Source organism: Molothrus ater, chromosome 32 (genome assembly GCF_012460135.2).
Source record: "Molothrus ater isolate BHLD 08-10-18 breed brown headed cowbird chromosome 32, BPBGC_Mater_1.1, whole genome shotgun sequence".
Taxonomy (NCBI): domain Eukaryota; kingdom Metazoa; phylum Chordata; class Aves; order Passeriformes; family Icteridae; genus Molothrus; species Molothrus ater.
The window spans coordinates 950,636-973,950 of NC_071659.1; the positions used below are offsets into that span (position 1 = coordinate 950,636).

At 57.2% G+C, this 23,315-nt stretch overlaps 3 protein-coding genes across 4 annotated transcripts in view; 1 reads left to right on the top strand and 2 right to left on the bottom strand.

Annotated features, from left to right (window-relative positions):
* Positions 1-1,796, bottom strand: part of IFT172 (intraflagellar transport 172) — a 38,899-nt gene extending 37,103 nt beyond the window's left edge. For both annotated transcript variants that reach the window (XM_036405211.1, XM_036405210.1), the window contains exons 1-4: positions 1,697-1,796; positions 1,158-1,301; positions 960-1,072; positions 436-475 (exon numbers count right to left, since the gene is read on the bottom strand). In XM_036405211.1, coding sequence (XP_036261104.1) covers positions 436-475; positions 960-1,072; positions 1,158-1,301; positions 1,697-1,735 — 336 coding nt within the window. In that variant the 5' untranslated portion in view covers positions 1,736-1,796. The remainder of the gene's footprint in view (positions 1-435; positions 476-959; positions 1,073-1,157; positions 1,302-1,696) is intronic.
* A 101-nt stretch (positions 1,797-1,897) lies between these two features.
* On the top strand, positions 1,898-8,618 carry LOC118700640 (low density lipoprotein receptor adapter protein 1-like). The gene is made up of 9 exons (XM_036405223.2): positions 1,898-2,095; positions 3,699-3,841; positions 4,342-4,454; positions 5,308-5,422; positions 5,746-5,818; positions 6,177-6,289; positions 7,205-7,254; positions 8,160-8,200; positions 8,363-8,618. Exons 1-9 carry the CDS (start codon positions 2,011-2,013, stop codon positions 8,518-8,520), a joined length of 891 nt encoding a protein of 296 aa, XP_036261116.1. The 5' UTR covers positions 1,898-2,010; the 3' UTR covers positions 8,521-8,618.
* A 3,785-nt stretch (positions 8,619-12,403) lies between these two features.
* On the bottom strand, positions 12,404-22,202 carry FNDC4 (fibronectin type III domain containing 4). The gene is given in 7 exon segments (XM_054518090.1): positions 12,404-12,554; positions 12,557-12,641; positions 13,337-13,470; positions 14,696-14,785; positions 15,620-15,824; positions 16,319-16,434; positions 22,040-22,202. Coding segments are annotated over 7 exon segments (756 nt in total). The 5' UTR covers positions 22,113-22,202; the 3' UTR covers positions 12,404-12,501.
* Positions 22,203-23,315: the final 1,113 nt, after the last annotated feature.

The window sequence follows — 23,315 nt, forward strand, 5'->3', positions numbered from 1 at the left end:
AATCATAAACCTGAGGCAATTGAGCATGTGGAAACTGCACAGTTTGAATTCTGCACACTTTACATTTTGTTTAATAAGGCATCTTGGAGTTTAGAGCTGCAAACCTGTGAAAAATAGTTGGGCTCTGAGTGTGGCATATCTTTCCCTTTCAATTCCCTTAAAACAGTCTGTCCACTGATGCCTAAAGTAGTCCCCAAAGTTTTGTAACTGACTGCATTGATCGTTCAACAATTTACTCAGTTGTACCCAGGCATTAGGACACTTCTGGAGCTTGATGAGCAATACATGCCTCAGAATTTAGAGATTCTCTTAGGATCTTTAAAGGTCAAGTACAATTTGGCCAAATACACCTGTGAGTATGAGCAGAGAGACCTCTCATTGTCTTTTCCAACATATACTGGAGAAAATTAAGTCAAACAGAAGTCTGGGTCTCACCGTTTGGATGAACTTGTTGCATATAACCTTCTTGTCACCCCTGCAGAAAAATAGAAACAAAAATTACTATCAGCAACCCTACACATTTTGATCACCCTATTGTTTATATGCCGTCTGGTTTGATATTGCCAAACAATGCCAGTCCATTGAAATCTTGTGTGCTGCTAGTCTATCATAACTTTGGGCAAAAAACCAAGAAGACCCCTAGAGTCTGAGCTTCCAAATTCCTGGTGAACTGCCTTTCTGAGTACCATTAGCACAACTCCTGCCAGCAAATGAGGCTGCAGTGGGGCAGATGTGTGCCACCACTGCACAGCTGTGACACATGATGGCAACACAGGTTCCAGCTAGCTGCATGCACAGCCCGGGCTCTGTAAGGGCCCTGCTGAGGAAATCTCACCTGCTGCTCCCCACGGACACGTGTGTGGCTCCCTGCGGGCCGGGTGATGGGCACTGCAGCGTGTGCCAGGGTGAGGATCAGGCTAAGGCAGAATGGAGCATGCTGGACCTCACTACATACTCACCACTCCTCGCCGATCCTGTACACGTAGACAACGTTGTCTGTCTGCCCGATGGCCAGTTTAGTGGAGTCCGGGGAGAAGGCCATGCCTTTGACCACGTAGCTCTTCCTGCCGTACTGCGGAGAGGTTCGGTGTGACCGTGGGGAGCCGGCTGCCCCAGCGCTGCCCGGCCCATGCCCAGCGCTGCCCGGCCCCGCTCACCTTGGCGTCCGCCGGCTTGGTGGAGAACTTGTCGCGCCGTTCGCCCTGCTCGTCGTAGAGCAGCACCACACGCTCCGCGGTGCACACGGCGAAGCGGGCGCTGCTGGCCGACCAGGCCATGCAGGTCACCCGCGCCGTCCCGTCCTGCGGGCACACAACGAGCCCCAGCGGGCACACACACGGCTTAGCGGGCACACATCGAGCCCCAGCGGGCACACGCGGCTCAGCGGGCACACAACGAGCCCCAGCGGGCACACACGGCTCAGCGGGCACACAACAGCCCCAGCGGGCACACACGGCTCAGCGGGCACACATCGAGCCCCAGCGGGCACACACGGCTCAGCGGGCACACAACAGCCCCAGCGGGCACACATGGCTCAGCGGGCACACACGGCTCAGCAGCCACACTACAGCCTCAGCGTCGCCGCTACGCGCCCCAGAGCGGTCAGGGCCGCTAACCCCGACCCGGCCTGGCCCGGCCCGCTCCCCCGCGGCCCGATCCCCCCCAGCCCAGCCCGGCTCGGCCGGCCCGGTCCGACCTGCGGGGCCAGCAGGGTCCGCACGTGCCGCAGCTGCATCGCGCCCTCCGCCGGGCCCGGGCCCGGGCCGGTCCCACAGGGTCCCACGGGCCCGCTCGGCCGCCGCCGCCGCTGCGGAGCCCGCCTCGCTCCGCCCCCGCTGCCGTGGCAACCCCGCCGCCTCCGCCGCGCTGACGCGAGCGCGTCGAGCCCGCGGGACCGACCCTCCACGCACCGGCAGGGATCGGCCAGGCTCGGCTCGAGCCCGCGGGACCGACCTCCCGCGCACCGGCAGGGATCGGCTCGGCTCGGCTCGGCTCGATCCCGGCTCCGCCATGGAGGCGCTGCGGGCGGCGGGGCGCGCCGTGCTGCGGAGTCCGCGCCTCGCCCGGCACGGTCTGGGTCTCCGCCGGCGGCGCAGTGAGTGCGGACGGGTGCGGGGCCGGGGCCGGGGCCGGGCATCGCTCCGGGCAGAGAGCCTGCAGCTCGGCGCAGTCGGGCTCGGAATACGGCCCCTGCCTGCTGCAGGGCAGTCCGAGGGGCCTGGAGGACCTGCGGGGGCAGAGCGGCCGTAGGGGTGGTCGGGTTAGTCGGGTTAGTCGGGTTACGGGAGCGGGGGGGTCGGGTCGGGCCGCAGGGGCCGGAGCGCTGCCGGCCGGGGCATCGCAGCACTGCCGCTCCTCGCCGAGCTCTCCCTGCCCCGCTCCCCGGGCTGTCGCCTCCTGCCCCACTTGTGAATCGAGGTCGCCTGCGCCAGGGGCTGACGGGCCTGGGCGGCCGTGCCAGGGCTGGAACACGCTGGACTGCACCGGGGACATCCTCGGGCTGCCACGCCTGGCTCTCTGCCAGCGTGCCAGGCCAGCCCCCGCTGTCTGCGGCCTGGCAGGATCCGAGACCGACCCACGACACATCCCTGGAAGAGTTCAAGGCTAGGTTGGACGGGACTTGGAGCAAGCTGGTCTAATGGAAGGTGTCCTGCCTGTGGGAGTGAAACTGGATGAGCTTTAAGGTCCTTTCCCACCCAAACCGTTCCATGATTCCATGACCCCATGACCCTGCTGCAGGTACCCTGTGGCACAGGAGGGCTGTGTTTGGCTGTTCTCAGTCAGCTGCCCAAGGCTTTGCTGGAGCGCCAGCACTTGCCCTGGCAGCCCTAGTATACATGGATTGTCCTCAGAGTTTGGAGTGGCACAGGGTTCTACTGCACAGGGTGGAGGTCACTGGTGCCTGCATGGCGCCAGCCAGCCTCCCTGATAGTTGTCACTTGTGGAAGAGTATGCTGTGCAAATAAGGTCTCCTGATTTCCCTGTGGGTTCAGATTATTCCAATTATGAGTTGAACCCTTCTGCAAGTGTGCCAGTAATTCTCAGGGAGCAAATCCCAGGGAAGAGGTGAAAATAACTCTGAAAAGTATTAGCTTAGCGTGAACAGTACATACTTTGGCAGTTCCCATCTCTTTCTTAACAAAGCATCTGTGGTGCAGTTGGTCCTCAGTCATCCCAGCTGGGACCACAAGTGATGACTAAGCTGCCCCTGCCCTGGCACCCTGCTGCTGCAGATGAGATGCCAAGGGGTTTGGCTTTGCTTACACTGGGCCAATCTGGGGATTTTGATCTGAGCGTGGCAGTGAATGCTGCTGCTCTTCAGGTGTGCCAGCAACTCAGCTGGCCGAGATGAATGCACTACGGAGAACATTTTGTTTGTAATGAAACAGGTGAGACCCAGGAACACAAGGTTTTTGCAGACAGCAATGAGGGCTGCAGCATCCTCAGCCCTGTGCAGATAAGCAGGAGCTGTCTGTCAGTGCTGACAGAGCCTGGACTTCCAGGGCTAGAGAACTAAAGCTTCAAGGGTGAACTGCCCACTCCTTCTGTTCCTCTTATGAGAGTGTCACAGAGCCAGGAGAGTGTCCTGCTGAGGGCAGGAAGCAACACTGCTGCTGGGAGCCATGGGTGGGGTGGCTGTGGCAGGACTAGCTGTGGGGCTGCTGGCACATGGCTTCTAAGGGCTTTTGTCTTTGCAGAGCTTCCTGAGAGCTGGGCTGACATGCAGGAGCCGCTGCTTGAGGGGATGTGCTTCACCCTCAAGTATCTGGGCATGACGCTGGTAGAAAAACCAAAAGGAGAAGACATGGCTGCTGCTGCCATCCGCAGGATCGTGGCCACGGTGAGACCCTGGGGCCCTGGTGTGTGGGGTCAGAGCCCATCCTGCACAGGGAAGTGTCTGCGTCCCAGCCCTGAGCTCCAGTGAGGGACTGTGCCCTTCCCAAGAGTAGGGTGGCTTGCAGGAGGCCACTGGTGTCTGCCTGTGTGATGTGGGGAAGCTGTCTTCCTGCAGGACAGCCCCAGCCACCTGCTCCTACACCTGAACCTAGCTGTGAGCAGAGCTGTGCCTGCCACAGCACGGAGAGAAGGGTGAAGTACTGGGAGAAGAGGGGTCTGTCCCTCCCTGTGTGTGTGGCAGTAGAGTGAACAGATTTGAGGAGTGTTCTGTGCAGGGCATGCCTGATTGCCAGCCTCTGCTGTCCCATCCTACAGCAGGAGCCTTTGCGGCAAGTATCCAAGTGAGTGATACTGTACAGAGTCTGTGGGGCTCCTTCCAGCAAGGGGGTGAGGTGAAGACCCTTGCCAGGTTTGCAGAGATTGCTGGTGTTTTTCCACTGCCAGGCACGGGTTGGAGCTCGCAAGTTTCAGAAGGTGATTCTGACAGTGTCTCCAAGGGGCATCTCACTTCAGGATGCAGACACAAAGGAGATGGTGAAGAACATCTCCATCTACAGGTGGGCATGTCACAGGTATGGGCTGGGTGTTCCCCAGCAGCCAGCTGAAGACTGATGGGAATTTGAGCAGCCAGGGAGGGCTGGGTCTTCTGTCAGCAGTACCTTCAAGCTTAGGTCTTTCCTTGGCTCCCTGAGGCCTGTGCCCTCTCTCTGCTGTGCTCCCAGCACTGCCTGAGGCTGAGTATAGGCAGGGTCCTGGGTGGTCTTGAGTTCATCAGCCCATCCATCATCTCCCTATGCCCTGCCTCTCTATTCTGGCATTCAGCAGGATTTTGAGGCTTGTGATTGGAAAGCCCCACAGTTAGGACAGGACTGCGTGTCTGCCTCCACTGCCATGGGACCACCCTTCTGGCTGCAGCTTATTAGACAGGCTAAAGGCAGTTGCTGTGAGAACTGATGTTGATTTCTCCTGCTGCCACTTGTCCTTTGGCTGGGTTGGGTGTCTGTGGGTTGGGTGTGAGGGGCAGTAAGTGTGCAGTCTGATGGCTAAATGGGGAGCAGAGACAGGACATTTCTCTGTCTGGCCTCCAGCTGTGTCCTTGGAGGCAATCGCCCACCCTTCTGTGCTCCTCTTGTCCCAGGGCTTGAATTCACTCACTGGGTTGAGCTGGCCATCAGAAAACTACAGGGCACTCTGGGATGGCACAGGAGGGAGTGCCTGTGGATGCAGTGATCTCTTACCTGCTGCAGCTACCAGGCAGCCTCTGGCCCTTGCTGGGGGTTTGGGCTGCCTGGTCAGCTTGGGCCGGTGAAAGCCTCAGGTTGTCAGCAATGCTTGCTGATGTCCTGGGAGTGCAGCAGAAGTGCCATGCCAGCATCCTGGATTGTCCTGACAACTCCTCTCTGCCCACAGGATCTCCTACTGCACAACAGACAAGCTGCAGAACAAAGTCTTTGCTTATGTTGCTCAGAGCCAGGAGAGCGGGGCACTGGAGTGCCATGCCTTCCTCTCACCCAAGAAGAAGATTGTAAGCACTTACCTTCTGCTCTTGGTTCCATGAGGTATGGGTGGGAGCAAGGTCCTGCTTTCTTTCCCTTCAGCAAGAAAAGGCCGTTACCTGTGCGAGCCTCAGCTGGGTTTGGAGCCAGGGATCAGGTGTGCTCATGTGCTGCACAGGCAGGGAGTGAGAAAGGGGGCTTTCCTGCCCCAGATCCTGAGGGTCTGCTCCTGGGGGTGGCTGGCCCCCAGGGGCAGACAGACACAGAACTGAGCTCTGGCCTTCCATCTGAATGTTATCCTGCATTGAGGGCCCAGGTGGAAGCAGGCATTCCCTCTCTTTCATGTACACAGGCCCAGGCTGTGACTCTGACTGTGGCCCAGGCCTTTCAGATGGCACTGGATCTCTGGGAAGCAACACATGCAGGTAGGAGGAATTTCTCAGATGTATCTCACTGCATAGCTCTGGAATCAGTGTCTCTCTGGTGAAACACACCAGGCAGGGAGAATGTTGTCCCTATGGCTGTGTTCTCTGCCATTCCATCTTCAGCTGGGGTGGGAGCTGTAGCTGCTCTCTATGCTGAACTGCTGTGCATTGCCTGAGCTGTAGCCCAGCTCAGGGCTGCTGGTACCTGGCCTGAGCAGTGACCCCTCACCTTTGTTTGCACCCTCCTGCCAGCACAGCAGGGATTCCCTGTTCCTCACCCTCAGTCTTGCCTGTACATTCCCAGCTGGGCTTTCTGCAGGTTGCAGGCACTAACTCTGCTGCTTTTGCCCCGTGCCAGGCTCTAGGCAGGATCAGCCCCTTCACCCTTCATGTATCTTGGAGAGCAGTGAGGCCGGCAGAGCCCGTGAGCCAGCCCCTGCAGGGAGAGCTCCCCTCACACACCACTTTGGGGTACAGTATGTGCAAGCCAGGCCCGTGCTGAGGGCTGTCTGGATTAGGGCAGGGACAGAGTGACCCCTCTGCAGCTCCCTGCTCCTGCCCTCCCAGAGCCCTGCTGATACCTGCACAGCCCCCGTCGCACGTGGCAGCCTGATGTGAGGAGGTGCACTGTGCTGTGTGGCTCACACAGCAGATGCAGTTCCTTGGTTGGTGTCTGTGCTCCAGGAGCTCTGCTGTCAGGCCCAGCACTGCTGCAGCCTCAGCCCTGCTCTGCTGGCCCTGTCACACAGGGACCTGGGACCTGGGCTGCACACTTGGTTTCATGGCTGGGATGAGAGCTGCCTCTGAAGGAGAGGACCCTTGGATCATCATCCTGCCAGCCTGAGCTAAGGCTCAGCCCAGCCCATCCGCCCTGCACCTCCTGCATGGCCACAGCACTCAGAGCATTGTCATACTGGTCTCACTACATCCCTGTCTGGGAACTTCTGGATGCTTGGTCCTTGGCCTCATGCTTCCAGTGTGAGTCTAGCCTGGCAGTGCAGTGCTTGGGGTTGTACCTGTGCACAGCCTGCTCCTGGTAGTCTCTGCCTGCCCCTCCAGCTGCAGGGTGTGCCCACCCACCACTGTCCCTGGGCAGAGATGCACTGTATCAGCAGCTCTGTCAGCATGGTTCGTGCTCACAGCTTGTGTTTGGGGCTTTGCACCTGGAGGGCATGTGGGATGAGCTATGGCGTGTCTGTCCTTGAGTGCCCAAGCCCAGAGGGTTCTGGCAACCCAGCACTCCAGTCTTCCCCTCATTGCTTGTGGGAAACCTTTGTACTGTGCCTGGGTAGTGACTGTCTTGTGCAGGGGCCCAGCCTCGCTCCTGGCAGAGACCTGCCCATGCAATGAGATGTCATGGTGGGTTTTTGTTTGTTTGCTTGCCAGGAGGAGGAGGAGGAGGAGGAAGATGATAATGTCAGTGAAACCTTGTCTGGGTAGGTGGTGAGCTGCTGCTTGTATTCAGGGATCTCTCTGATGAAGCCTGTCTTGTCTCCTTCTCCATGACCCGTGCAAGGGGAGCTGCTCGGGCTGTGGGCATGGTGGGATCATGGAGGAGAGCTGCATGGAACCAAGGGGGAAGCTTCCTGGTATTTCTCTGCTTCTATCTGCTGAGAGCTCGAGTGAACAGAGGGTTGAGTGCTGGAGGAACAGACCACGCAGTCCAGCTTTTGCAGCAGGGATTTGGGGTACAGATGCTGACCCCCAGGATGCACCCAGAGATGTTTCTTACTCTGTTTCTGCCAGTCTTTGCTGAGGCCAGCCTGTCCAGACATGCCTCTCACATGGGACTCAGCTGTCCCTCTTCTCTCACTGATTTCCCTGGGGGTTGGACCAGGATGGAGGCCGGGTGATGCTGACTTCTGCATGGCCTGGGGCTGTGGGCTGAGCTTGATGGTGTGTGTGCTGTGCTGGGGAGGAGCTGATGGAACAGTCCAGCAGCAGAGGATTAACCTGCAGGTCTGCAGACGTGGGGGTGGTGGGCCTGTGAGGCTCATTCCATCATGGCTGTTCTCCATGCACATGGCAGTGAGCACCCAGCTGGGTCTGGCATGTCTGAGCTTGGCTTGAACCAGTGTATGCACAGGCTGGAGCTCTATGTGTAGCCCAATGAAACACCAGCCCTTTGGACATGGAGCTCCTGATGGGAAGGAGATATGGCTTTGCAATCTCGGGACAAGTGGCCTGGGAGGAGAGTTTGGTAGCAAGGGGGCTTAGGGCCTTCTGCACCCCCGGTGCCTGCTGCTGCTGTGCCATTCCTGCCATGCCAGGGCCATGAGCATGCCGTGTCTCTCAGGAGGCCATGCTTGGGGTATGATGGATGCTGTGTTCTCTTCCAAAGCAGCATGGAGGAGCTGGGGAGGGGACTCCACAGCCCAGCAGGTAAGTTTCTTCAGTGCTGCATTGGCTCGTCCCCCAGCATGTCCTCTGTAAGGCAAGGTGGGGCTGATGCTCACCTGGGAACATCTGCTTCCCTTTGCAGGCTGTGCTGGGTTCCCAGCTGTACACCTTATGGTCTGTGTTTTCCTTTCTCTCCCTTTTCAGGATTAATACCTCTTGTGCCCCCATCAAGCTCTCCTACAGCACAGATACTGTGCTGCCACCTGGGGCCACCCCCGGACAGCTGGACGGGGCTGGGAGGGGCTGCAGACTCCCCCAGCACCGGCACCAGGACTGCTGGCCCAAGTGCTGCCCTGGGCTAAGCCAAATCTCTGCAATGACAGACCAGCCACTCAGGATTCACCCTGTGCCTGCACCTGGGCCAGCCAGTGCCTGCCGCTGCCCTGGCACCGCCCTGCTGGCACGGGGGCTGCTGGCACTGCTGCCATGGAGGCTGCAGCACCTGCTCCTTGTCCTGCGCCACCTGCATGAACTGCCTCAAGCTGCAGCTGCTCCCAGCTGGGGTGGGGACCCGTGCTCCTTGCTCTGCTCACTGCCAGGCCGTGCAGGCCATCCTGCATGCCCTGAGCCTGCCTGATGCAGCTGGGGCAGGGAACCCGTGCTCCTCGCTCTGCTCACTGCCAGGCCGTGCAGGCCATCCTGCATGCCCTGAGCCTGCCTGATGCAGCTGGGGCAGGGAACCCGTGCTCCTCGCTCTGCTCACTGCCAGGCCGTGCAGGCCATCCTGCATGCCTTGAGCCTGCCTGATGCAGCTGGGGCAGGGAACCCGTGCTCCTCGCTCTGCTCACTGCCAGGCCGTGCAGGCCATCCTGCATGCCCTGAGCCTGCCTGATGCAGCTGGGGCAGGGAACCCGTGCTCCTCGCTCTGCTCACTGCCAGGCCGTGCAGGCCATCCTGCATGCCCTGAGCCTGCCTGATGCAGCTGGGGCAGGGAACCCGTGCTCCTCGCTCTGCTCACTGCCAGGCCGTGCAGGCCATCCTGCATGCCTTGAGCCTGCCTGATGCAGCTGGGGCAGGGAACCCGTGCTCCTCGCTCTGCTCACTGCCAGGCCGTGCAGGCCATCCTGCATGCCCTGAGCCTGCCTGATGCAGGCAGTGTCCACCCTCAGGGAGCAATAGCTCTTGGCCTGGAGCAGTGCGTGATGAAGGCCTTTCCCCTGCAGTTCAGCCCCACACCCTCTCACAAGTGAAATGACCTGGTTTTTAAAGGAAAGCTCTGCCTTTAGAGAGAAATAAACTGAGTTTTTTACTATTGTCATTTGGGTTTGAGTGCTGGATAGGCACCATGCATAAGCATGCAGGGCACTGTGTCTCCTGCACTGCCTGTGGTGAGGGTTGCTGTGCCCCAAGCTCATGGAGCCTGGAACTCCCACATCTTCCTTGGCTGCAAGCCCTGAGGAAGCAGTTCCTCCTTGCACTGAGGGCTGCCAGGGCCCAGGGTGCCTTTGTTACTTGGGAAGAGCAGGTTCAGGCTGTGCTGCACTGGTGTCTTGAGCACCTGTGAATGTCACCTGCACTGACAGGAGTTGATGCTGACCACACTGAGCTCAGGGCAGGCACAAGCCCTTGTCTGCCAGGTGCTCTGAAGTGTCTCTGCCCTGCTGCACCCCAGTTGTGCTCTACAGAGGCAAGCCATGCACTTGGTTTCCTTCCCAGATGGCACAGGGGAGGCTGCAGCACGTCTGGTTTCTTTGGCAAGTGACAGCTTGCAACTGTTTTCTGGCCAAGCCCCTCACTGCTGTGTTCCTGTCACATCTCTGCACAGCTGCCGTTCTCAGGCTGGTGGCACTGAGAGCTCAGCCCAGCTGGGCACTGAGGGCTGGCTGCAGCTGGGGTGGCAGGGCCAGGCTCCCAGAAAGTGCCATAGGCACTGGGGAGGCCTGGGGTGCCATGGATCACTCGGGAGCTGTGCATGGTTTTTTCACTTGAGGTTTTGCATATTGAATGTGGTTTCATGGCTTTTCTCCCTCACCTGGGAGTACAGAGCAACATGTAACTTGTTAGGGTGAGCAGGTCATTGTCAGGCCCTCAGCTTCCAGCACTCCTTTCTGCACTTCCCTGCCCTCCTGCACAGCCATAGTCTGAGAAGTGGTGAGTTGGGGTTTGGTTTGGTTTGGGGTTTTTTTGTTGGTTTTTTGTTTGTTTGTTTTTTGGTTTTTGGGTTTTTTAGAGGGAAAGAGCCTTTTCCTCAACAACACACCCTGATTTTACTTTTAATGTCAGACTTGTGTTCCTTTTTTTATTTGGTCAAAACCTCTGCATTTTGACCATTTTTTTTGTGCCTGCTCTAGTTTCTCACCTCTGCTACACAGTCTGACCCTTTGTGATTCTTTGTGTGTGCCTCTGGCCTGGCTAAAAAATCTCATGATAGCAGGCATGTCTGCCATGACTTTCCAAGACAGAACTTTTAAACATTTTCCAGGGCACTAGAACATTGTTAAAACTCTTGTATTTCCCTGACAGCCCTAGTTTTTCTAATGTACCTCCTTAAAAAAAGCTAGCAGGCAAAACAAGGTGTTCATGTCACCGGAGCTGTGGCCATGCTCCCTGCAGCCCAGGTCACAGTGCAGTAGCAGCTGCATCCCACTACCATGGTGCTGTTAGTGCTCAGGTACCCGAGCAGGGAGCAGCCCTGGCCAATCCAGCCAGCAGCCTGTGGGGGTCAGACCCCGTCCCCCTTCTCGGCCCTGCTGCTGGGATGTGTCTGCTCTCTGCAGGGAAGCAGCCACGATGTCACCCTCAGTGGGACAGCCTGCAGCTTCTCCAGCAGCACCACAGGGCCCAGCCTGCAGCAGCAGCAGCAGCAGCAGCTCTCCCTCGATGGCCAGGGGGGTGCGAGGTGACCATGGAGGACCTCCAGCTCTTGCACAGCATGCAGGAGCAGATCTCCTATGGGCTAGGACACACGCATTCAAGAACTTGTACATGCATGCATGCATGGACACACACGGAGACCTGAAGCTCTGATGCTGCCTTTGAGCCAGGATGCTTTTATTGAAAAGACCCTGCCACAGGAGTTGCTTATCCTGTCCCTTCCCCGCCTCGTCCTGCAGCAGGAGCTGAGCAGCACCTGGAAGGAAAAGTCCTGAAAGTGCTTTTACTGGGAGATTTATTCCTGGAAGACACTGGATCCTGTGATGCTTGAGTCCAGGGCTGCAGAGCCTGTCTATGGCAGGCTGCAGAGCAGAGCATGGAGGGAGAGCAGCAGCCAGGGCAGCAGGGAGCCTCCGTGTTTCACCCCATTCCCTCCAACTGAGACCTTGCAGGCCTCACCACTTTGTCTCCTCCAGGCAGCACAGGCACCATGCTGCTCAGAAAGTTCTTGGCAGCTCCCCTCAAGCAGCCTGAATGTGCCAGCACCGAGCCCTTGTGGGGACACAGCGCAGCCACAGCCATGCCCTGACAGTGCCCGCTCCCCCAGCCCAGCACTCCCTGTGGGCTGCCAGGCACTGTGACAGCACCAGCCCCTCATCGTCCTTCGTGTCTTTGTCCTCTGCAGTAGACAGAGAATTGGAAGGCCCTGCACAGCCATGACAGGGTACAGTGGAGCCCTGTTCTCCAGCAGCAATCCACTCATCCCCGATGCTGGCTGGGCCTGGCCCCACAGACAAACCCTCCTACAGGCCACAGCTCTCCCGGCAGTGCCGGGGCAGTGCCTGCACCGCCCTGCTCCTGCAGCCCCGGGGCCCTGAGGGGAGCAGCTCCTGCTCTCTGCAGCAACCCCAAGGCCAAACGGGCAGCTGAGAGCAAGGTCTGCCCCTCTGCCGGGCAGGCATCCAACGCCTCAGCTGCAGCCCGGGCCTTGGCCAAGGCGGTGCACAGGGACTGGGCTCCCCTCATGCCCGTGCCTCAGCCCATCGGCTCCCCCTGGCTCCCTCCCACCCATCCTCAAGGTCATGCTTCCCCCGGAGGGGAGGAGGGCCGGGTGGGACGGACGGACACGTCCACGCTCTGCATGCATGGCTGGGAGCCGGCTCCGTGCACATCCGCAGACAGGTGCCCTCAGGAAAGCGGGAGTTCTGGTACGTGGATCGTCGCATGCTAAGTTCCAGGCAGCGAGCCTGGTGCTGCCTCTTCTTCCAAGGCCTGCTGTGGCTCTGGCAGGACACCCGAGATCCCAGAGGGCAGAGCTGGTGTTGCACTTACACCTCAATAATATTGACCGAGGGAGATTTCTTCTGTGAGAGAAAAATCTGCTTTAAGAACCTGCTTTGCTGCACCCCTGGGATCACACCCGATGTCAGAGCCCCTCAGCCTGCAGCAGGCATCAAGACCAGCAGACCTCAGCAGAGCAAGGTCAGTTTGGAGTAGGGATCCAAGAGGAGGGATCTCCTAGCAAAGGGTAATCAGCAAGCTGAAAAATCTGGAGGAGGGGAACTGGGGATTTGAAGTCCAAACAGGAAGTTTCTGCTCCTGACATCTGCTGGAAACCAAGATGTGGAATCAGTGGGTCAGTCAGTCAACACAGGGAGGGGAGTTCCCACCCTTGACAGAGGCAGCAGATGAAACACAAGCAAAACCCTAACAATATGGTCCCATTAGAGCATTGGGGCTATAAATCACTGTCTTTGGCAGGTAACAAGGGGAGAAATGTCAAGTGCTGAGGGAACAGCCAGACAAAGGTACTGCTCCCTCCCCATCCACAGCCTGGCACAGCACTTCATCAGGGTGAGGAAGGGGCTCTGCAATGACTTGTGTGGTGATGACTCAGAGCCAGCTGCAGTGAAGGCAGAAAGGGAGCAGGGACAGACCAGTGCAGGAACCATGAGAACAGCTGCCTAGCATGTCCATTTGTCCATGTGTGCAGGAGAGGTGCAGCCTTGGAGGGGTGTGATGAAGGCTCTGTTAGTCAGAGGTCAGGTACCACCCTGCAGTGCAAGAGCCATCCCAGCTGTTACACCTTGTTGTCTCTTCCAATGTTTCTCCTGCAATCACCCACGGGGTACACACACTGCCCCAGAGACAGGGCTCACTGAACCCTAAAAGTCCTCAGTCTTTGGGGTGAGAGCACAAGCTGGGGTGTTTCAATTCCTGGAGAGAGCCAGATTCTGTGCAGGCTGCAAGCCCCAGCGGACAGGCAGCCACGTGCCACCCCTGCTGCCAGCCCTCCGCACTCACCTTGCTCCGCAGCAGCCCTCCGCTCGGCCGCTCTGGCGTGCTGTGCTCTGAGGAGGGCTTTGTCTTCTCCTTGTTGTTGTTGGAGTCATTATCCTTGATGATATCATACTGTCTGCAGAACAGGGCGATCACCGCTGCCCAAAGACACACTGCATGAAGGATCCCTCGCAGTGCCTGCCTGTCTGCCCTCCCCACAGCATCCCAGCTGCAGGGCAGTTGTGCCCAGGGCTCCTTGGGGTGCTGCAAACCCACACCCCCACCTGCATCAGCCTGCACCACCCCAGGTACCTCTGCATGTGTGGCCAGGCCAGCTTCCTTGGGCACGGATGTGGCTACGGCCATTGGGCCACACGTGAGGTGCTCAGCACTCACCAAAGGCAGATGCTGAGGCACTCAAACAGGGACAGTGAGGTCAGTGGGCAGCTGTGTGGGTTTTGGAGTGCCTCCAGCAAGGCACTAAAGTTACTGAGCTGGTGCTTGTGACCCTCACAAAAGCCAGCCCTTGTCTATGCACATTGGCTGTGCGGTCAGTCTCTCTGTAATGCTTTCACAGCATGCATCCCAGGCAACATGTTCCACACCTGGGAACCCTGGGCACAGGAGTCTGGAGCAATGCCCCCAGGGGTGACCATGCTGGACTCACTCAACCCCCAGTGTGTGCATGGTAACACACAGGCACACACAGACCGGGCCTGACTCCTCCCAGCTGGTATCCTGACACATCAACCTGGGCCAGGTGTAAACTACCAGCAGTCATCTTGCATTTTTTTCCTAGTGCCCTAGGAAAGTGTCAAGGCCAGGGCAAAGAGAAATTTGTGCAAGATGCCACTACAAAATCCACATTTACTGGGGTGGGAGCAGGGGATCAATGACTTCCCATTCACAGCAGCTATATGTGACAAGTCAGGAGCTGACTTACCTCCCAGGCTCCCATGCTCCTAGGGCAGCCTGCTGCCTGCACTGGCTCTCGTGCTATACCGGAGCAAACCACCCACTCTGCAGCTTTAGCAGACTGAGGCACAGCCTCCACCAGCTAGTGCAGTACTGTTCTCAGTCACAACATCTAAGGCCTAAGCAACTCAATGGTCACTGTCAGCTGGGATGCTCCCACCCTGTAATTCCAGGTCCCATTCTGTCTCCTGCTCTTTAACATACTCCAGGCCATTACTGCTGAGCAGTGCCTGTGGTTGCTCCTTTTACCCCACTGGCTCCAGCACCTACAGATTCTCAAGGGACTGATGAGGAAGGGTGTCAGACCCTCAGCAATGTGCCTCTGCACTCTCTTGAGCCACATCCTCTTTGTGAACCATGGATTGTAACTTTGCCTCAGCCCGCCAGAGCACTGCTTGTGGCACTCACCTGCCCACATCAGCAGCACAGCCACAATGATAATAATCTCGCCTGTCTGCAGCTGCCGGTCTTTGTCCAGCCCTTCCATGGTGATGTCACCTGCAGAGAAGAGACACCAAGCAGGGCTGGCAGCAGATACCCTCCCACTGGAGTGGGATTTGAGAAACACTAAAGCAGAGAAGCCCACCTCCCCCAAACAAGGAAGGGTGTGGGATGACATCCTGTATGGGGAGAAGACATGCATCCTGTGGCCTTCCTGGGTCAGATAAACCATCCTTGCTACAAAGGCAGTCAGGGATTCCAAGGGCTTGTTTAGGTTCATGTAGGGACTGTGCAATGCACTAAGGTCTCTCTCTACACAGCAAGCAGGGCAGGTCAGATCAGTTTAACACAGAAGTTCTGAGGAAAGCCATCTGCTTGTCCTGCCATACTCAGGACCCCTCTCATGGTTAGTGCTGGAGACAGACTGCCGTGCCCTCTATGGGGCATCATCTCTCTTGGATTCCTAATTCTCTCTCATGGACCAGCATTTAGGCAACCCCAAGGCAACACAGGCATGAGTAGCAAAGGAGACCACGGCGCTCTGTCATTTGTCCTTGGGTACCCTGCAGACTGGGAGATCTGAGTGTCTGTTCAGTACTGGCTTCCTACAGGCAGCAGCTGGGCAGGCCCCAGCAGCTGTCCTGGCCAGTCTGCCTAGCTGAATAGATGCCAAGACCTGAGATAGGAGGGCTGCAAACCATGGCTTGGGGACATTATCATGGACACATAGTGGACACAACAGCAGCCTGTACAGCCCTGCATGTCCCAGCAGCCTGCTGCTCAGTGCAGCACCTTCCTCACTGGTTGCAGAATCCCTGCCCATCTGCTGTACAGGCCTCCAGGTGTGGCCCCAGCAGCAGCACCTGGTCAGGCTGGAAGGAGGTGACTCACCTTGGTTGGAGCTGTTGGAAGGCAAGCGGTCGGTCTCCTTCAGGGTGCGGAAGTGGACACGCTTGCTAGCCTGGCTCTCCCCATACAGGCCAATGCTCTGCACCTGGATGATGTAGTCAGCATCCTCTGCCAGGTCCCACAGCACACAGGCACGGTTGGTGGTGTTCACCTCCCGGATGAAGCGCTGCATCTGCCCATCCTGCCTCTGCCAGAAGGAAGAGCTGTCACCCCCAGGAGGCTGCTGCCAGCTGCACCAGGCACAGGCCCCCAGCTGCAGGACTGTGCCTCACTCCTCCCTTCCCAGGCAACCACCCACCCCAGGGTGGGCCAGACTGGCCAGCACTGCCTATTCAGCATGCCTGCATGGCCTGAGAGCCAGGCACCTCCCTGGAGAAGCCACCATCACCCAGGGCTGCATAGGTGGAGCAAGGCAAAGAAGGGTTATGTCATGGCCAAAGCACCATCCTTACCTAGAGAAATCCCAGGGAAACTATTGGAGGGACTATACCCAATGCAGCCCACAGTCTTCTGCCTTCCACCAGGATGGATGGCTCACGTGGGGCACCCTGGCAAGGGCTGCTCAGCAGCAGAGATGTCCTCGGGCAGATGCCAGAGGAGCCCCCGAGTGTGGCAAAAGGACTGACATAGGAGCATGCTGGTAATCAATGTCCCCAGTCCCCTGGGACAGATGCTGGATACCTGCTGTAGGATGGCATAGCCGATGACCACATCTCCTTCTGGTACGTCCCAGGACACTGTGGCAGAGTTCGCCTTCAGCTGCGTCACAGTCACGTTGACAGGGGACGGTGGCCTGTCTGGGTGAGCCAGGCATGGACCGTGGTGAGGCACAAGAAAGAGGCAAAAGAAGATGTCTCAGAACAGGCACTCAGCCCTGCACATCACCCTGGGGCCTCTCCAACACCTGCCAATGGCAGCACGTTGGCTAGGGCTACAGGGAGCACCTTCCCTGGTGAACCCGGCCCCAGGAGATGAGTGGCACAGCAGATAGGGAAGCCTGAGCCCTGCCAGCAGCAACACATGCACAACACGGTGCTTCCTGGGCTGGCATGCAGCTGCCCACTCTGTGCAGGAGGAGTGTGCAGGTGCAGAGCTCTGGGGCTGTCCCATAGATGGGAAGTCACAAATGCCTGGCACACCACCCAGAACTGCGTAGGAAGCAGCCCAGACACAGTGATGATAGATTGATTGGGACAGAAAAATGGGGCACTGTGGAATAGACACACTCTACACTCAATCTAGGCATCTCCTCTGCCCGGAATTACTCCTTGCTCCAGGGCATGGGAGAAAGCCAATGCCAAAGGCAGAGCTGGCTGTCCCAGTGATGCCTGGAAAATAGATCTTCCCAACTACATTAAGAGTGAATATATAAGCAAACCTTTACTTGAAGGCTTTCAGGTACACAATGTTGTGAAAATCATATGTGGTACAGTAATGCTACAATTTTTATAAGGTTAGTCAATTAGCATACTTATCATATACTGCCTAATTAAAAGGTTAGTCACTTAGGTAGTAATTCCTGGGGTCCTGCCCCACTGGAAGGAGTCCAGAAGTTTCTCTTGCCCCACTTTTGTTATGCCTGGTCCAGATTCTGGTTGAAAAAGACAATGTCCTTGTAGCTGTCTCTCTTCTTGGAATAAGACTAAACAATATTTTTAGGAATGTATTTATAAGGTTTGCTTATTGTTCTTAAATGTGGGGAAGAAAGATAGGAAAAGTATCTTTCTAGATACTTTTGTACTAGAAGCTACAACCATGCATTAACAATCTACATAGACACAAATACATGAAAAACATAAAACCCCAATAATCTTAGGTATCACCAGCAGTGCAGTGCCATTGGCTGCAAAGCTGGCAGCAATGCTTGAGCATTGCTGTTCTATGGCAAGCTGACCTGACTGACCCATGGTCTGCACCACTGCCACTTTGAGATTTCACAGCACTGAGAGCACAACAGGATCCCACACAGTCCTGCATACAAAGCCAAGTTTTGTCTGGAAGTTTGACACAGGAGGACATGAAAGACACTGAAGCTGCTGTCTGTGTGTTCCAACTCCCCACACACAAGTCAGTGCCCTTCTACAACTGCCTGCATAGCACTATGGCTACAGGGTCAGTGCTGTGATTTATATAGAAAAAGAGTTCCAGGGGGCACCTGAGAACAAGAGAAAGGACAACTGTGACACCAGCAACAACCCCAGTTAGATTGACTGCAAAAAGACAATTTTTGCAGGCCACCTGTTTAAGGGCATTCATTCACATCTGAATATACCCAGCTTTGGATCAAGCCAGAGGAAGGCTTGGTTCCCACTCTGAGAAATTAAGGGTTGTGGTCTGCCAGGGGAAATTAAAACAGGACAGCTCAGAAAACATGTTCTAAGAGAGACCTTGGGACTGAGTGTGTCTCCTGAAGTTTGACACACCACCAGAAGAGAGGGTTGCCAAAGATAAGGACACCACAGTGTTCTGATTTTCTCCTTCAGAAAACGAGTCTGGAAAACTGGAAAGGATTCAAAGATACACCCAAACATTCTTTATCCCACAAAGAGTGTGTCTGTATAGAGTTTTCCCATGGGGATCCGCTTCATCATTAACCTATGAGAGGGAGGGAATCTCTAAGTCTTGTCTGCCAACAGCAGAACAGGCTGAACAAAGCTGCAGACCCAGCCTTGTCCATTGCCTGGGTGTAGGTACTCTGTCAACACAGGAGTTGAGCTTCCTGTAGATTAAATTAGAGAATCACTGTGGTTGGAAAAGACCTCCAAGATCATCAACTCCAACCTTTGACTGCATAACCCCATGCTCACTAAACCGTATTGCAAAGTGTCATGTCCAGTCATCTCCTGAACATTTCCAGGGGTGATGAATCCACCACTGTCCTGGGCAGCCTGTCCAGGGCTTAACCACTCTTTCAGTGAAGGAATTGTTCCCAATATCCAACCTGAACCTGCCCTGGCACAGCTTGAGGCCATTTCCCCTTGTCCCTGTTCTCTGGAAGCACAGCCTATCCTCCCCCCTGTCTCCACCATCCTGTCAAGGAGTTGCAGAGAATGAGAAGGTCCCCCCTTGAGCCTCCTTTTATCCAGTTTGAGTTCCCCCAGCTCTCTCAGCCACCCATGAGACTTGTGCTTCAGTCCCTTCCCCAGCTCTGTTCCCCTCCCTGGACACGCTCCAGCCCCTCAATGTCTTTCTTGATGTGAGTGGCCAGGATTTGAGGTGCCTCAGCAGTGTCCAGCACAGGAGGGAAATCACTGCCCTGCTCCTGCTGCCACACTATTGCTGCCACAAACCAGGATGCTCTTGGCTTTCTTGGCCAGATCATGTTTAACTGCTGTCAACCAGCATCCCCAGGTTCTTTCCCACTGGGCCATTTTCCATCACTGTCTGGATTTTGGGGTCAGGCTGGGGTCAGGGCAGCTGCTCAGCCCACAGCTGAGTTCAGGCAGCACCCTGTCAGCCTGCAAACAGCTGCCCCCTGCCTGGGCTGTCCCAGACACAGGCATTCCAAGGGGGGCTCTATGGGGGGCTGCACATTTCTGCTTCTCTGCAAGCATAACACTTGTCCCAGGTTACCACTAGTTAGGTTGCTAGCTAGGTTTGTGCTAGCAGACACAATGGGGTCAGAACAGCCCAAGAATCCTGTGGTGGAGATTGGTCCAAGATCTGATTTGGTCTGCACCAGCCAGTATGTGCCCAAACCACTCCTGGGCACGGCTTGGAAGCTAGGACAAGCCAGAAAACCATTCCTCACAAGTAGCACTGACGTGCCTCCCTCTATGGAACTCGTGAGTTTAATACCATGGGTATGACCAGACCCTGCCAGCTGGCCTCGGGACAAGAACAGGACATTGTGCTTCACAGGATACATCCATAGTAATGAATTAGGTGGGTTTTTTTTTACATCTAACAAATTTTAAAAGTCCTGAACATGCGTGATGGGGACAGTTTGACTACCAACCTCTAAGCGTACGTGAGGAAATTAAAGATGGGGTCTGACATCTCTGCGACACAGAGTTTGTAGCAGCTGTCCAGCTCTGCTCAAGAATTTTCTAGGCTTCTGTGAGGTGCTCAGCCTGTCCCAGCTGACGTTTTCAGACTGGGGCTGCTGCCCTGGGACTGAGTCACTTGATGATTTGAGAACAAAGGCACTGCACCAATCCACAAGCCATTCTGCTGAGTCCACACGGGTGTGACAAGTGCTCCAGCTGTATTTAGCCAGAGTTTGCACAGGCCCTGTGCAGGGACTGTCACTCACTGGCAGCAGAAGGGTGAGAGGACACGGGGGCATAGCGGAGCCACCACGCATGTGGCTTGCCAATGCACCACACCCCACACACCCTGCACACCTGGTGCACACCCAGGCCAGCAGCCCTGGGCATGTGTGACAGAAGACCTAGTGTCCAGGCTACAGCTCTGCATTAGAACCACCAGTGTGCCTTGATCAGTTTGATGCTGAATGAACTGCAGAAAATACACTTCTGAGCACACGGGATTTGCACATCCGTCAGGAAGAGACAAGACAAGAAGCCTCAGAAGTCAAAACGTGGGAAGTTCACCCTAGATACACAGAGCAATGTCTAATCCAAATCACCTCTGCTCTGGAGAGAGACTGGGAGAACTGAGGTTTTTCACCCCGAAGAGAATGCTCTGGTAAGATATTGGAGCATTTTCCAGTGCCTAAAGGGGCTCCAAGAGAACTGGAGAGGGATTTTGAACAAAGTGACAGGACAAGAAGGGGATGGCTTTTCACTGACAGAGGCCGGGGTTAGATGGGATATGGGAAATAAATTGTTCCCTGTGAGGGTGGTGAGGTCCTAGCACGGGTTGTCCAGAGAAGCTGTGGCTGCCCCTGGATCCCTGAAAGTGCTCAAGGCCAGGCTGGATGGGGCTTGGAGCACCTCGGTGTAGTGAAGGTGTCATTGCCCATACCAAGGGGGTGGAATGAGATGGGCTTAAAGCCCCTTCCAAACCACACCATTCCAGGATTCTATGAAATTCAAGATGGGACCTCAAAGTTGTTACAAGACCTCCAAAGGACAAAGCTTTGTGTATAATCTCCACATTGCATCTAATAGTGTTCAGCCTGTTCTGCAGCTGAGATCAGAGCAGTTTTGTGCCAAAGCTGTTGCCATAAAGGTCTGTGAATGCAAGGGCTCCAAAAAGCATGCTCTCTGAAGCCAACACATTCTGGCTATATAGTCAAGACGCTGCTGGGCTCTCTGACAAAAGTGTGCCACTGTTTATCTCAATGCATTAACTGCTAATAATTCTACATCACTTATAAATGATCCAGCTTCACTTTTTATTAAAGCCATATTACAAAAGGAGGACCCCCACAGAAAGCACAGTCACTAACTTAAGGCCTGGCACAGGTTTTGTGCTGTCTGTACAGCAGCATGCTCCTTCTGGGCCTGATTAAGGGGTGGGAAGAGCCGGGCTGTGTACAGGAGTTAGCAGCACTGCAGCCCGTGGCTGGACACTGGGAGGGATGGGTGGGGGGCAGTGGGAGGGATGGGTGGTGGGCAGCTGGACATGGCACCAGATATGCCCTGCATCCCAGCTGCATGGGTCAGCAAAGGGGCCGGACAGATACCTTTCCCGAGGGATGCTGGCATATGTGGTGCTGCAGAGGGATGAGGGATGGGGCACGTCTCCACCGGTGCCCTCGCCATCCTGCTGTGATCCGGAGAGTGGGCCACCCCTGCCCCCCAGCCCATGCCCTTGGGGCTGCTGCTCAAGGGCACCCAGATGTTTGCCCAACTTACTGCTGCAGCAGGGAGTAAGCACCAGACTGCACATCTAAAAATAAGTGGCCCCTTTTTAACACCCCTGACTGCATCTCTTCCTGAATCCGTCAGTACGTGTTTTGCAACACGGCAGAATGTAACAGAACACGTCCGGTACTCGCAATTCGATTTGATGTCTCAGTGACCTGTCGAGGGGCAAACAGACAGCAGGAAGCGGCTGCTGACAGAGGCCACCCCGGCGAGTCAAAGGACACAAGGACAGCGGTACCTCGGGTACGCTGAGCTCGATGTTCCAGCAAACACCGGCAGCAAGGGACAGGATCCCCGTCACCCGGCCGGCCCCAACCCGCCGCAGCCCGGAGTGTCCGTGCCCGGGGCAGGAGCTCCCTCGGGGCAGAGCGCCCGTTCCACCCGCGGCGGGAGCTCCGGGAAGGGCAGCGCGGCAGCAGCCGTGCCCCGGGGAGGGGACTCGGAGGCCGCGGCGCCCCGGGGGTGCCCGAGGAATCCTCGGGGATGGCGGCAAAGGCCACGCCGGGAATGCAGCGAAGCCGGCGGGGGTGTCTGGCGAGGACCGCAGCCCCCGGGGTGTCCGGCAGGGTGTCCCGGCCCGGCGGGACGCGCAGCCCCGGTGCCCTCCCGGCCCGGCCGCACTTACTGGCTCGCACGAAACACAGGTCGCAGCCGAAGAGCACCAGCACGGGGCTGATCATCGCCGAGACTCGGGCCATGGCGGCGGGGGCTGCGGCCCGGCCGGGCGCGGCCCTGGCACCGGCCCGGCTCCCTGCACCGCGGGACCGAGCGGGGCCGAGCCCCGGCCGCAGCGCGGGGGGGGCGGAACGGCCGCCGGGCCCGGCCCGCCCCCGAGCGGCACCGCAGCGGCTCCGGCACCGCGGCGGCTCCGGCGCCGCCTCCCAGCCGTGCCCCGGAGCAGCCGGCACCGCCCCCAGCCCCCAGCCGTACCCCGACACCGCCGGTACCGCCCCCACCCTATCAGCGGAACCCCGGAACCATCGGCGCCGCTCCCGGTATCGTTCTCCGGTAACCCCCGGCAGCCCCGCCGCAGGCTGCACCCCCGGCAGCCCCGAGCGTCCGCTCTCCCCGTGCTTCACCGCCAGCATCCCCAGTGCCAGCTCCTTCCGTGCTGTACCGCCGGTGACCCCCGGCACGGGAGGCTCCACAGCGGGCACACAACACGCGTGTCCTGGCGTGGGCAGCGAGCGGCACCGGTGTCGCCGCTGCTGGTCACCGGCAGATGCCGACAGTCGGGCTGGTGCCCCGGCACTCTCCCGCTGCTCCTCTGCACCTGCGGGCGCTCTGACCCTCCGGGGTGCTCCTCTCCGTGTGCCTGAGGACACAGGCATGGGGTCCGCCCCATCCCCAGGAAAGGCAGCGCTGGGTGTGCCTAATGAAGCAGGAGAGAAATAAGGAAATGAACCCAAATCATCCTCCATTACCTTGCAGCAGTAACCTACTACTTTCTGTGAGCAATGCAGACTGGAAGGAGGAGTCAAGCCAAGATGGAATCAATGGTTCCAAGGGCTGTTAAGGTGCCTCAGCCAAGCTGTGGTTTTGGGCAGACTTGGGAACTGCTGGGGCTCCTCTCTGTCCAGCTGATGTCCTTGGCTGCAGCCTGCATTGTCCTGCTGTGTAGCATAGCCAGACCCCAATGGCAGCTTAGACCATGCCCTGGATGAGATCAGCCCACAACAGAAGTACATCAGTGCGGGCATGTGTGCAGACATGGGCACAGACATCCATTGTTCTGTGCCCTAGGGCCCCTAAAAGTCTTTACCTGGTCACTTGAAAAGGCCTTTCCTAGTTACAGGAGAATTGGTCTGTGCTTTGGGGAGACCTGTGGAAGATCAGGGCAGTGACGTTGCCATGTGAAGGATTTAATCTGCAGTGCCTGTGTGCAAAAGGCAAGTTCCAGC

Bases quoted from the DNA above. Each gene is read 5' to 3' on its own strand.
- LOC118700640 (XM_036405223.2), top strand. From the start codon at position 2,011: ATGGAGGCGCTGCGGGCGGCGGGGCGCGCCGTGCTGCGGAGTCCGCGC. The intron at 3,842-4,341 runs GTGAGACCCTGG...TTCCACTGCCAG, and splicing joins TCCGCAGGATCGTGGCCACG to GCACGGGTTGGAGCTCGCAA. The intron at 5,423-5,745 runs GTAAGCACTTAC...TCATGTACACAG, and splicing joins TCTCACCCAAGAAGAAGATT to GCCCAGGCTGTGACTCTGAC.